The 14,841-nt window shown below is 40.6% G+C and overlaps 2 protein-coding genes across 12 annotated transcripts in view; one reads left to right on the forward strand and one right to left on the reverse strand.

The window, feature by feature from the left end:
* GPM6B (glycoprotein M6B) overlaps positions 1-14,841 on the forward strand; it is a 131,018-nt gene that overhangs the window by 110,571 nt on the left and 5,606 nt on the right. For all 7 annotated transcript variants that reach the window (XM_034756809.1, XM_034756826.1, XM_034756834.1 and 4 more), the window contains 3 exons: positions 4,269-4,455; positions 6,806-6,962; positions 12,746-12,917. In XM_034756809.1, the coding sequence (XP_034612700.1) occupies positions 4,269-4,455; positions 6,806-6,962; positions 12,746-12,917 (516 nt within the window). The remainder of the gene's footprint in view (positions 1-4,268; positions 4,456-6,805; positions 6,963-12,745; positions 12,918-14,841) is intronic.
* Positions 13,267-14,841, reverse strand: part of OFD1 (OFD1 centriole and centriolar satellite protein) — a 61,996-nt gene continuing 60,421 nt past the window's right edge. For 3 of the 5 annotated variants that reach the window (XM_034756754.1, XM_034756778.1, XM_034756787.1), the window contains one exon: positions 13,268-13,684. The gene's annotated coding sequence lies outside the window, so the exon portion shown is untranslated. Of the gene's footprint in view, positions 13,685-14,841 lie in introns of all 5 variants that reach the window. The other 2 variants (XM_034756770.1, XM_034756761.1) reach the window with 2 other exon arrangements.

The following is a 14,841-nucleotide window of genomic DNA, read 5'->3' on the forward strand; positions in this document are numbered from 1 at the left end:
CAGTTGTATGGTAACTCACTGCCTACTGATTCAGAAATATAGCAGAGCACAAGGCAAACTGCATCTAGAAAGATCAAATTCTCCAGGCTAGATTCTCAGCTGCCGTAACCTGACATAGCTCAGTAGACCAGCTGAAGTTCTGGACCTCCATGTTTAATGGAAATACTCCAATACTAGCCTAGAAAGTTTGGTAAGAAAAAATCCTTAATTTTGTCTGAACTAATAGTAGTACAGTAAAAGCTTTGTTATCCGGCATGTTGGGGGAATGGGGGGGGGGGTGCTGGTTAGTCAAAAATTCCAGTTAACTAAGAGTTATACTTACCAATGGAATACCAATTTTCAGAGAATTAGAATACAATAAAATGAATCAAGTATAAAATAGTATACAGGTACTCACCAATCCAGCAGCAGTACTGCACTGCAGAATAGTTGGTTTCTTGAAGCACTTAGGTGTATATAGGTAACATTTTCTATACAGTAGGGTTATCTTATAGATTCATAGATTCTAGGACTGGAAGGGACCTTGAGAGGTCATCGAGTCCAGTCCCCTGCCCGCATGGCAGGACCAAATACTGTCTAGACCATCCCTGATAGACATTTATCTAACCTACTCTTAAATATCTCCAGAGATGGAGATTCCACAGCCTCCCTAGGCAATTTATTCCAGTGTTTAACCACCCTGACAGTTAGGAACTTTTTCCTAATGTCCAACCTAGACACTACATATCACTATGGGCAGTGCATGGCGTTCACCCTTAACCCTTACACTTAACATTAAAAAGATAAGAAAAAGCGACCGAGTCCTGTGGCACCTCATAGACTAACAGAAGTATTGGAGCATAAGCTTTCGTGGGTGAACACCCACTTCGTCAGATGACATGCATATATTGTCATGCTTTTTACAGATCCATACTAACACGGCTACCCCTCTGATACTAAAAAGATACTGAACATAATTTAATCTTTGATGATTCAGAAGGCACTTCAGGATCTTGCAGTGCCTTAGGGTCATCATTATCAATATCAATTGTAGATGTAGAAGGTGTAGGAGATTGGGCTGAATCTGTAATGATCCTATGACACACCCTGGAAGCTGCTTTTTTTAATAAATCCCTGATATCAGCTTTCTTACTTGTCTTCTGCCTCTTTTGCATAAGAACAGAGTGCAGAATGTGCAATTGCATAACCTCCTGGGCAGTATACTAGTCCCAATTACTAGATTGAAGATTTGTATTGGGAGATATCGGAAATGCCAGTTAATAGAGCTTTCTGGCTGATAAAGTGACGGATAACACAGCTTTTACTGTATCTGGTTTTGAAAAGCTTCTCCTGGTTGTATTTTGGTAATCGTGGGTGTAAAAAATAAAATAAAACAGGAAAAAAACTTATACTAACAGATTTAATTGATGTAAATGTAGGGTCTCCAAAAAGTACATTTTTTTCTGTGTTACGGCAGCGCTGCAAACATTCTTTAACTGGGTCATATTAAAATAAGGATTTTGGGGGGTCTGGCAGTCTAACGCCTCAAACAGGTGGTGTATATTCTGCAAAGCTGATACCCTTTGATAGGAACAGCTGTGTATAAACTCCATCATAAAAGTTGTTGACTGAACACGTGTACAGGCGTACACGCTGCCATGTCTAGCATGGAAATACGCCATTGACAGTATTTCCTTGTTTTGTTTAAAGCTAGGGCTGGGGGTGTATGTTTGCCCAAGGACCACAGAGAGTATGTATCCCAGTTATCCAGCTGACTTAGAGGTAAAGGATTGGTGGTTGCTGGGGCTCTGTTTTGTTTAATGTCTGGCTCGAAACAGCATAGTAGCTTTTATGGACTTGATCAAGTGGGATCTTGGCAGTGATCTGCCCATGACACAGTGAAGGCCACCAGAAGGATGGTGCTGCCTTTTCTCTTGTGGAATAGCGTGCTGTAGGAGGCCTGAGCCATAAACACTGTTGTCTACTATAGACAAGAATTTGAAAGCTTTGGGGCATCCACTGCTGGCAGTTTGAATACAAGGGGCTGTTGATGAAATGGTGTGATCTGCCTGAATGTGGGATCAAAAGAGATCGCCCCCCAAGTCCGGTGTATTTATTAATGCATGGCAAACTAGGCTGCACAGCATGGAGTGCCCAGTCTACTGGAATGACCTAGATTGGTGAGTAACCTTTGGCCATAGGTCTATGTGGATTTAAGGGTTCTGCCAAGTTATTCTTCAGCACTATTTGCCTTTTGACCCACAGAGCAGCTTTGATGTTGACTCTGAAGGAGGCCAGACATCCTACCGTCCAGCATGACAAATGATGTTATAATAGCAACAGGTTAAGAGGAGAAATCAGACTAATGCAGAGCCTGGGTTCTCCGCCCAGTTAAACATCCAAGAATCCTGTTTGAACAATGGAAAGGACTTGTGATTCTATTGTTCCTTCTAAACTTGATTTGCAAATTTGCCATATCACCGGTGATCGCCCTGCAAGATCTGTCATTCTGAAGTTTGCTTTAGCTTCGGACCTCGGTGGTGATATGTACTATGGTTATTCTATTTCTTCCCATTGAGCTTTCTTTATGCTGCCTTTCCTTCCCGCCACCCCATCAGGCTGAGCAGTACATCAAGCTGTCTGTATTCATTTTGTGGCATTCAAGGCACGAAGAGAGTTCCTTGCTGAATGGATTCCAGCTGTGGACTTGACTGTAAAAGCTTCCCCAGCTGGCTTCCATATAATTAAATCTTGTATGCATTTACTGAAGTGGCATTTCATAAGACCTCTAAGTAGCAATAGCTGTTTAAGCATGACAGGGGCATTTGGTAAGAGATCGTTAAAACAAAGAGTTTTACATTGATAAAATGGTGAGAGGGTTTTCTGTTGTTGTATGCACATTACTTCCTAATGCCCCCTGGATGAGCCTGTTGCAAAACTCATTCATTACTTGGAAGATCAGGATGTTAGAAAAATCCTGCTTCCTTTAGTAGGCCTAGATCTGCTCATCTTTTCTTGGCATTTGAGACAGAAGTTATGATGTATGCACCACCCAATTGTCTCCATAAATTTTAAGTGGTTAATGATTCATTTTGTACCATATATTGGAAGAAACAGGCTGTTTCTGTTGCATTCAACACTGGTAGTTCTATTGAGCAGTATCCTAATGGTTTATACTTTGCACAATTTTATGCCACATACACTAATGATGAATGCTTAGCCAGTGTATTGCTATCACCCTGAAGCAATGAATTGATATAGATTGCCATTACCATTATAACACACTTACAGCTCTGTTTGTTTCCAATTCACATTACTCAGTCAGCAAGCAAATGGATTTTCAAGCAGTGCCATCAGGAGGAATCCGATAGTTGCAACTGAATTTACCTTATCACAATGTCTCTGATTCTGTGGTGGTATAACTGGCCTTCATCCAGATGACACAGTACATCCAGTATTTTTCTATTAAATTGGAGACAAAGCTATGCACTATGCTTTCTGAATAGTACAGTTTAGAGCTCACTATTCCTTTTGAAAAGGAAACTTCAGTCTCAATTTATTTGCCAAATATTCACTTGAACTTTTCCTCTTTCTATTTAAATATCAATTTTATCCTTTTAAAACTGATTCTCTTATTCCAAATTAGTCTCCTTTTTGCCACTTCTCAGCCCCATTAGCTTTTATCTAGCTAAACTAGTTTATAAACTAGTTTTATATAATTTTGTTTTCAGGACATATAAAAACACAGTCCTCAGAGCAAGTGTGCAGCAGCCGGATTTTGACGTATAGATTTTTGAGTATAGAACTCCTTCATTCAGCAGAAGTATAAAATACATTTTATCTTTCCCAAATGCTTTTGTTTCCTTGACTTGCTTAGTGAGCATGGCAGTAGTGTAACTGACACTTCATACTGTTATTACAAATAGTTTTTAAACGCAGCGTATTATATGAGAGCAGTCAGATCAGAGGGACTCACTTAGCCAAATGGATTTTTGTTTTTTCGGTTGATGAGCCAATGACCTCTTCTTGATCTTGCAAAGATATGAGAATTCAACCCATTTTCACTTGTGTTTTGAGTTCACACAGACAAAGCTGAAGGTCATTGCTCTGGAGCAGGAATTGTCGTCTTCTTGCATCATCTGTTAGCTTTCCACATATCACTTTGCCAAATTATTTTTTTTAAGTTAGAGCCAGCCCCCACCGGTTGTACTAAATGAAAAGTGAATGTTCTTCTCATAATTTGCTGTTGTGTTTAATAATGTTTCCTTTGTTTCATCTTTTCTGCTTAGGTTGCTTTGAATGTTGCATTAAGTGCCTGGGAGGAGTTCCATATGCTTCACTGGTGGCAACCATTCTCTGCTTTTCTGGGGTAGCATTGTTTTGTGGCTGTGGTCATGTGGCTCTCACTGGAACTGTATCTATCCTTGAACAACACTTCTCCACAAACTCCAGTGACCATGCTTTGCTGAGTGAAGTGTAAGTATGCCCCTCTTCCATTACTTCATGAAAGAATTCTAGCAAAACACCCCATCATGCAAAACACAACTGAAATTAGAGATGGATCCAAACTCCGAGACTTAGGCTCTTTTCTCTAAATAATATACACACCGCACAAAGTATCTAGTGTTATCCCTTCCATGCACGGAGATTCAGCATATAGTTTCAGCCTGAATGGCTTCTTATGCTAGACAAAACAGGAAGAACAGGTGTAAAGTCCTAATGAGAACACAGTTTGTCTCCTCTGGAACAGCTGGATCTGAATCAAATACAAAATGTCAGCTGTTTCCAGCTGGTGGGAGGGCTCTAAAAATGTAAAGGAGCAGACTGTAGGAAACCAAATCATCACTGGTGCATCATCGCTAGTAACTGATTCTGGGGAAGGCAAACTATATGCAAACAAGAGTGACACTCACTCCTGTGAAGTGAGTCAGCCAGCTGTGTTGGGACACCCTTGCTCACTCTCCTTCATTCTGCACGTGCTATAGAGCTACACTAGGCAGAGGCACAGTGCAGGACTGAGCCCTGTAGAATTTCAACTACATGAGCAATGCCCCCCAATGCCCCCAGACCCATGATCAATAATAGGACAGGAGCAGGTTGTGAGGCGGGATGTGCACAGAGTTCCCAAGAGCTTTGATCTGAGGCTGGAGAATCCTACTAGCAGTGGGATCACGTCCTGTGTTTCCTGGCCTAGCAAGGGATGGGAGCACTGCATGCTCAGCTGTTGGAAGTAGGCAGGTAGAGCCCTTGTAACTATGCTTAGCTGCCCTCTTCTGCCAAGCCATTTCTTCTAGCCCCCAGCACGAGGCCATTGGTGTCGGGGTATTAAGAGGTGTGTTGGGTAGGATCCTGGTATGCTCCCCTGGTCATTTTTTACTTTAAGGCACATGGACTCTCAGAATTTCCCTGTCATCTTCCCCCTCTTCTTGACAGCTCTCTCTGTACTTCATTTTATGAGCTACTGTTGGATCCCATTTATCGAGAAATAAAGCTTTTCTCCTCCAATCTTGTTCACCCGGCCCTTGATTGTCTGGTGACAATTTACGCTAGGTCAAGAGCTTATCTAATAGTAGCTAAAAACCCTTTGACAAGGTGCTAGTATATTATGCATGCTATACACATGTATAGAGCCCCGCATGGATACAAAATTTGTATCTGCCTCTGAGCACTTCACTTCACAGAAATGATCCGCGGATATCCATGGATTTGCAGGGCTCTACAAAGGCAGCATAACCATAGCATGGATGGCGATGACATGTAGCATCACCAGCTGAGCTTCAGCAACTGAGTGTAACAAAGCCGAATGTGCAACATAACGGGGTTCATTTGTTTAACTGAGGAGAAAATCCAACTGATAGGGAGCAAGCTTTGCAAGAACTCTTGATAGCAACACATAGGAGAGAGCTGTTGTGACCAACTATCTATCAGCAACCATGGTTACAGTGGCACTGTTTCAGGGAAACGAGCAATTGGTACTTGAGTTCCTATGGACACAGGCTGTGTGGAAGCCTAACGAGAAATACCAAATGTTAATGGAAATAGACAAATCTAGTTGGAGGGGTTTAAAAGTACCTGCAGATATTTTTTAGTAGGGTAGCACTCCTGGCTTATATTTTTAACCATACTTGATATTCTTGTACCTTTGCTGTGAAATTATGGATTCACTCCTGCACTGAAGAATTTGTTAAAATTGACTGTGATGCTCATTCGCATATTCTCAGGAAAATATCACATCATTTTCATGCACTGTAAAATATGTATGCAGATGAATTTGGGTAGAGGGTGTAAGAGGGGTGTGAATTTTGGAGCTGTTGATGCTGTCTCCTTACAAGCAACATGGCCCTTTAGGAGTGAGCACAGAGCTAGGTGGCCAGAATATCCAGATTCTCTTCCAGCCTTTGCCACTTCAAGCATTTTGCTCCTACATATGTACCATAGCGCAAACATTAAGTTAAGGGTCACAACACCTTATGAAGTACAGAAATATCTCCATTTTGCAAGCATGGAACTGACACTCAAAGATCATGACTATCCTAAAGTCATACAGCCAGTCAGTGTAAGAAACAAGATTTAAAACCCAGATCTCTTGATTCCCAGGCAGGCCCTAGGCCATTGTCCCTCTGGTGCACATCAGTTTCCACATCTGTAAAATGAGCATCATAAGGCTGGGACACACGCCCCTGACCCTCTTCTTTAAACAGATCCACAATATTTGAATAGATATTTGGCAGAATGAATTTGCTCATCCTTAATACAATCAGGTAAGACTGCTTTGTTTTAACATGACTCCAAGTCTGACTAACTTTTATTTCCTCTTCCATTTTAGCATACAGCTAATGCAGTATGTAATCTATGGCATTGCATCATTTTTTTTCTTATATGGAATAATCCTTTTGGCGGAAGGTTTTTATACAACAAGTGCTGTGAAGGAACTGCATGGTGAGTTCAAAACAACAGCCTGTGGCCGATGCATCAGTGGAATGGTGAGTACAGTCCTGCAGCGGTCACCCAGCTACCCAAAGGAAGAATAGTAACTGCCTTTTAATATTTTCTGCACCTTAGCGAAGAGCTTTGATCTGGCTTAGTTTGACTCGTATGCTGTTTCACCACACGTTTTTTCCCACTTAAACTTTTCATACCCACCAAGAGAGAGGTATTCAGAATTGTGCACTGAGACCCATCTTGTCTTTGCACTTTGGGGAAGCTCAGCTGGATCCAGGCTTTGCAGAATGAGTTATTTAGGTACTTACATGTTCTAAACTCAGCTTCATGGTTGTAGATAGTAAATTTTGTAATGCTCAACCCAGGTGCTAAGTACATTTGGGCCATAAACAGTTGTGATGTTTGTGAGTTGGCATTAGAGCAGTAGTCCCCAGACTGGGGCGTGCCTTCCTGGGGGGGGCATGGAGGAACAGTCGGGTGGATGCAGGAGGGCCCAGGCCTTCCGTCATGTGGGGAGGGAAGGGAGCGCCACCCCCGCCCCACTCTGCCTTCAGCCCCAGCTGCAGCTTCAGCTCCCAATTGCAGCTCAGGCTGAGAGCAGAGTGGGGCGGGTTGGTGCTCCCTCCCCGCCCCACATGAGGGCAGGCCTGGACAGGTTCCATTACAGGTAAGGAGGAGCACGACAGAAGAAGTTTGGGAACTACGGCATTAGAGACTCTTAGAGGAGTACTACAAAACTCTTTGAGAGTAGAGTTTATGCAGGATTATTTTAAAAAATAGTAAATCTTTAAATTTTTATAGTGCATTCCACCTGAGGGCCACAAAGTCCTTCAAATATCAATGAATTAAGCTTCACAAAACCCCTGAAAGCTAGACAAGTATTACTGTCCCATTTTTACAGATGAGAAACCAAGGCATAGAGAGAAAGCAACTGACTCAAGATTGCATGAAGAGTCTTCAATACAGATGAAATATTTAAAACCTTTAAAAAGTTCCAAATGGTTTTCCCATCAGTACACTTAAAAAATAAATTGAAAGTAAAACTTCAAAATCTTGCCCACAGCTCCCTCATGGTTGTACTCTGTGTTTCTGTTCCTAAAATGTTTTTGAGACAGGATTTCAAAGCTGATAGTTATGAAGAAAGCAAAGGAATATAGCTGGGATCACCCAGGAGGAAGTGTGGGTGAAAAGAGGCTTTTGGTGTGATTATATCACATTTTAATAATTAAAACATATTGCTGATAAATGTAGAGTTTTTCAGCCAAGAAAAATACAAAGGGAATAGCATGTTTGTATTGAACAAAGAGTAATTTTTCAACTGCATTATTTAACACACTTTTTTCAAAAAGCTAATATTAAATTGTCAGGTCATTTTTAATTTTAGAAGCATTTTATTTTCTGGCAAGTGTGACATTAAAAAGATGACAACTGAATTATATCTAAGGCTTTATTTTCCAAAGGTCAGGACTGCAAAAATGCCTATACATTTGCACATCTCACTTTGAGTGCATAATTACCTGTGCATGTTAGTTAACTGCAATCACATAAGTGACTATTCATCTCCTTATGTATATACCTATGTTACATGCAACTGTGATAAATGCATGTTCAAATGAGGCGCAAAAATGTAGTTTTTCCTAACTTTTTGAAAAAATCTGACCACTCTTTTACTGTAGTAGCAGAGGTAGAAATTGCAACAAATATGCTAATTGAACCGTCATAAAATGTGGGAATTTAGAAGTGCCAAGAAGTAATAAGAGTTCTAAGAAGATACATTAACAATTAAAATGATGTTACTAAATGAACATAAAAAGGGAAATGTCTGTGTAACATTACAGATCTAGGCCATTACAATTTGTATGTAATTGTTGCCAGTGCAGCCAGCTCCCCTCTTCCCATGCTGCTGATTCAGTTCTAGCAGATACGTTAGATTTCCAAGCTTCCAGAATGATTGTTGGATGCCAGTGCTATAAAGAGGAGTCATATCAGATAATCATTAAGACTGCATTTTTCCTGGCCATCATAGGAGTCAAGGATTCCATAATATTCATGTTGTGTTAGGGGAAGAAAAAAAAAAAAAAAAAACCTGCCAGCCCCTCTCCCCCACCCCCCAAACCATCATATCCTTACTGAAGTCAATGGGAATACTTCTGGAGTGAAGTACTGTTTAGTATGAATAAAGAGTCTGGTCCTATAGAAATAAACACCCATGACCTTTAGGCACTTCGCAAGCACCTGCCATCCCTCCATGCCCCCCTCCCCCCTGGCTTCTCTGTCTTTGTTCCACTGCAAAATCCATCCCACCAATCAACCCTGGGTTATCCAGACTCTTCTCTCTTTGCCTTGCTCCCATGCTGCTTAGTGTCTCTGGGCAAAGTCCCATGACCATGTGGACTTTCTCCACTACAAATTTGCTCTGTCTTTCAGTTCTCCCATCAGCCTGACTGAGCAATACTTTTCTCCCTCAGTGACTCCCCCTCAACCCCAACCCTCCTTCCTCTTAACTTTCTTTTGGATCACTCTTTTCCTCATTAAACTGACCCATGCAGCCACTCAGACGCTCCGGTCCTTCAGATCCATTTCTACAGTAATGCTCATGGAGAACTGCCCCCGACAATGGCCTAGTAGAGGGCCATGGAGATTCTGATAGCTAGTTTATTTATATTTTGTGGTTTAAAAAAAACACCTTTTTGATTAGGAAGCATTGAATGGTACACATAGCTGGTCTGTGTACCGACAGGTTACCATCACTCTTAGCTTTGTCTTCCTTCCCAAGGCCCTCCATTTGTTTGTCACACCCTCTTGATTGCCTTGTCTCACACTAGACTGTAAGCTCTTCAGGCCATGGGCTTTCTAGTCTGTTTGTACAGTGGCTAACGCTACTGGTCCCAAGTCCCAACTGGAAGACTGGGGCACTACTGAAATACTACTGCTAAAGTGGACGACTGATATAGTAGATAGTCTGGAACCAGTTTCACTGATGCTGAGTTCTGCCAAGTTAAACGCTGAACTGCACAGGAGGCCAATACAACTGGAGAGACCAAGGCAGTTACATTTCAGTAACAGCTTTAATTCCTCCAAGGCTGCTGAGATTGAGGTAGGCTGGGTTTACAAAGGTCTGGCCTGGCATCACAATCTCGCATCTATTTATGGTCATTGCTGCCAAAGCAAAGTTTGACTACATGCTAAAATGGGAAAAAAGGTAATTTTACGTACAAAACAATGCCCACGTGAGATGCTCCCCTGGGGTCCTGAGATACCTTGCAACTACATACCCTTAGTGTGAAGCAATCCTCTTTATGCCTACTATGGTTCAGCTCCCTGAAACCAACAGCTTCTGTCTACCAAGCACTTACTTCCAGGTCTCACCGCAGACCTTGCCCTCCCTGCGCAGGTTAGTGCTAAGTACACACCAAACCCCGAGTCCTCCTTGCAGCATCCAGCCCCGTCACTAGCCACTCATGGTAATTACCAGGTAGGGTGACCAGATGTCCCGATTTTATAGGGACAGTCCCGATTTTTGGGGCTTTTTCTTATATAGGCTCCTATTACCTACCACCCCCGCCCCGATTTTTCACACTTGGTGTCTGGTCACCCTATTACCAGGCAAGCTGTCCCCAAAGAGACAGTGTACACACTGAGTGGTACAATTCAGGATCAGGTCCTTTATAACAAACCAGCACTAGAATCTACTTACCATAAATACAAATATGTTTATTTACAAAGATTAAGATTTAAGAGTTAGTGAGCAAGGATAATGAGAACAAGTTCTATCTTACAGTCTAAACTTAACTGTAACAGGCTAAAATCCTTGTCTAAAGCAGTTTCTCACATAAAGCAACCTCTCACTGTCCCTAGCCCACATGGCCAGGATCCAATTTTCATGAATGCAAAAAGTGCGGTCCTATTAGCTTCTTCAGTGAAGGATGACAAAATGTCTTTTTGCTTCTTATATTTCCCCAAACTCATTGTTTTCTCCCCCGAAGACAGGATGATCCCTGTGGTTTCTTTCCAGGGATGCTGGCTCTAAGGTGTCTTCCCATGCTCCTGTTTGTTTCACATCCCGCTTTGACCTGTTTTTCCTGTTGACTTTCACAGGGGTTTCCATTGCGTTGGCTTTACAATGTTTAATCTACGTAGGAATCTAGGGAGAAATCTGAAAATACGTCCCTTTGTCTGGCAAAACCAGTTTTTCACCTCTGCTAGTGCCACCTTAATACAAACTAGGAGGATGTATTTTCAGTACCTAGGTATAACTTTTACAATATAATTGGTACATATGTTTCAATGAAGCTGGAGATACAGAACTAGCGCCTTCTAAATGTATTATTTATACATATCAGGGTAGTGAACAGAGGTCTCAACCAGAACCAGGGCTTCGCTGGGCTAGGCACTAACTATACACAAAAATAAAAAACTACACACAAAACCAAAAAACCCAGTTCCTGCCCTGCAGCATTCACCACTTAAATAGACAACAAAGAAAATGGGAGAAAAGAAGTGCTACTTTCCTCTTTTACACATGGGGAACTGAGGCACAGAGATTGTGATTTGCCCAGATGACAGAAAGAAAATATTGGGACACGGGGGGGCCCACCGGCGGAGCAAAAAAAAAAAAAGCCGAGTGTTGCCAGTGTAACGACACAAACAGCTCTCTCTCCCAATTCCCTACTGTGGCCCAGTGCTGCAGGCAGTTGGGGGCGGGCGGGGGAGCCGAGAACAGCTGAGTGCTGCCAGCAGAGAGGAAGAAGGGGGGGGGGGGAGGTGGAGTGCAGCGTCCCGACCGAAGATCAATCGGGACGCGGGACAAACGCCTAAATATCTGGACAGTCCCGATTGTATTGGGACGTCTGGTCACCCTACGCAGGAAGTCTGTGATAGAGCATGGAACTGAATCAGATCTCCAGAAGCCCAGACCAGTGTGTTAACCACACCTCTCTAATGATGCTCTCTACATGCTCTCTAAAGCATGTTAGTCTAAAGTTAGTCTAGCAAACAATTCAGAACATAAAATAAAATTAGGAGCTGTTCCAAAGCCAAAATCAAGTGTAGTATCTGTTTAATATCTCAGACATCCTCTGCAACGATACTAAATCCTGCCAAAGGAGGGATTCTAGATGTTTCATCTCATATCTATGATTTTTTGTCTTGTTAATTTAAAACATTTTTAAACAGCTTGTCCTAGTTGATATACCCCTGCTAGGGTTTCTGGTGTCTCATTTTAGGAACCCAGATTAATTTTTCAGGAGACAAAAATGGGTTTCCTTAATGTTCAGAATTGACCCCACTATATCTCCAGAGAGATGCGCATGGTTTGATCCCCCGGCATAGTGTACAGCAGGCAAGAATTAGAGAATTTCTTGTATATCTGGTATGTAACTGATTTTTTAAAATCTGTTATATTTGATTTGTTGGCATTTACTGGTTTTAACTTAAAATCAGAATTCCTGTTTCAGTTTAGAATTCTTCTAACCATGATTAATAAACTGCTCTTTCAGAAGACCAAGCTGTTTACTCGAGCAGATTAAAAATGGAGCATTTGAGTCTTAGCTGTTCACTACTGCCTTTGAGCCAAGTATTTGTTTAAAGAAAACAGCAAGCAAGAAATGAGAAATGCTGGCCTGGTCATTTTCCTACTGCCCAAAAGATCCTATTTACAAGGAAAAATTGTATGGCAACTGGCTTTTAATGTTTAACTTCCTGAAAATGACTTGTAGGAGCTTATTTAAAATATAGATTCCCTCCCCCCCCCCCCCCCCCCCGAAAGCATATTCATTCTGTTCCCTTCAGAGAATTAAACTTGAAATGTGTTTTCTTTGCCCAGTTTGTTTTCCTCACATATGTGCTTGGAGTGTCCTGGCTTGGGGTCTTTGGCTTTTCTGCTGTGCCTGTCTTTATGTTCTATAACATATGGTCAACTTGTGAAGTCATCAAATCACTCCAGACAAATATGACCGTTCCAGGGGACCAGATCTGCGTGGATGTCAGGCAATACGGTACTTATTTTAATACTGATTAAATTCTTTATCCTCTTTCCTTGTGCTATCTTCAGTTGGTTTGTCTGTCTTATCAGATGAACCAAAAAGCAGAGTATGGTATCTCTGAAAATGCCATTACTTTTCCAATTCATGCAGTTTATACTAAACTGAATGCATCTGGAAGAAGGTTAACTGAACAGGCAAGTCATGTATCTCAACTGATTTTGTAGCTGTTACCCATATTATTATATCAGGTTTAAATATAAAACAAATCTCAAAATAAAATGCTTAGGAACAAAGAGGATACAAATTGATTTTTTTTAAATACAAAAACTTTAATTTTTTTCTTTTAAACAGATTTTTAAAATTTGAAATTTGACAATCTATTTTAAGGCCTAAACTTACAATAATCTATTAAAATAATTTAAATAATAAAATGCTGCAACAATGAACCATCCTCAAATTAATTAATTATTGGAAGGGTGCTGCTTTTTTCACTATATACAGAATCAGTCAAAAATATTTAACTTTCGAGGTCAACTCAAGCTTTGTAAATGTTACATTAAAATAATACATTAAGTAAGCATCTGTATTATTTTCAGCCTCTACCGTGGGGTGACTGTATGTCCAATTGTTTGTGCAGAAAAGCTTTTGTCTTATTTCTTTTTGGTTTCAGTTTAGCTAGCAGGTTCAGAGAGAATATTTTTTTCATTTGGACTAGTTCATTCAAACTTGACAAACCCACTGGTAGTTGAAAGCAGGTCAACTTGTTTTCCTCTTCCAATCTATGAATAAAAACAAGGTGGTACAGGATGAGATCTACTAACTCTAAAAACATGAAGGATATGGAGCCAGATTTTCAAAAGGTATTTAAGACACCTGAAGATGCAGATAGGCACCTAACCTGCTATGGCACTTTCAAAAATTCCATTAGGCACCTAACTCGCATTGAAAATGATGGGAGGTAGGTGCCTCATGGGATTTTCAAGAGCCCCTAAGCAATTTAAGTACCTCACTCATTTATTTCAATGAGAGTGAGGTGCCTCGTGCGATTTTCAAAAGTGCTGTGGCAGGTTAGGTGCCTATCTGCATCTTTAAGCACCTAAATACCTTTGACAATCTGGCCCATGGTGAACAGAAACATTCTGTCAATTCAATAACTAAAATGAATGACCTTTATTTAATAATTCAGTTTTAAATGCAAAGCATTTTAAGCTTATTTATTGTATGTAACCAGCAGTTTAATTTTATTTAACTAGTAAAAAAAATATTTAAAATGCTGTTTTTGTACATTTAATTGAATTCCAATTTCTATCTAATTGCAACTTGACAAAAATCCAGAGGTAAAAAAAAAAAAAATTCATCTAGTTGATAAATGCATCATTTACCAACTCCATCCAAATGCAACTTGTCAAAAATCCAGAATAAAATTTTATCCAGTGTAAATGTGCAAGACTCCAAATATGCACATCAGAATTGAACAATCACATTCAGTACATGTGTCTTTGACTAAGGAATCATTAGTACCCCGCCACAGTATTTACTTGGCTTGGTGCTGTGTATTTTGGAATTGCAAAGCAGAACTAAAAGTGGTTATGGAGTAAATCCTGTGACGCTTTTTCTGCAGCTGTACCATGAATTTAAGATAAATTCATGTTCAGACAGTCTGCCCCTGCCACAACCACTAATTCCAACCAGGAGAGTTTGAACGGCTTTAACAGTGTTGAAAACTCTTCTTTAAATTGTATTGTGAAGACAGACAATAATGTATTTTAAAGTGATCAGCTGCAGATTAAAACTAACATGGCCAGGCCTACAAAATGAATTTAAAAACATGCTTGTAGTATATTTTAAATGAAAGATATTGACCTGTATTTAAGATTTACATCTGTTATGGGCCTAAAAGTTTAAACATTTAGAATCTTCCAGATCTCATTTACTT

This window comes from Trachemys scripta, chromosome 1 (assembly GCF_013100865.1).
Source record: "Trachemys scripta elegans isolate TJP31775 chromosome 1, CAS_Tse_1.0, whole genome shotgun sequence".
Taxonomy (NCBI): Eukaryota; Metazoa; Chordata; order Testudines; family Emydidae; genus Trachemys; species Trachemys scripta.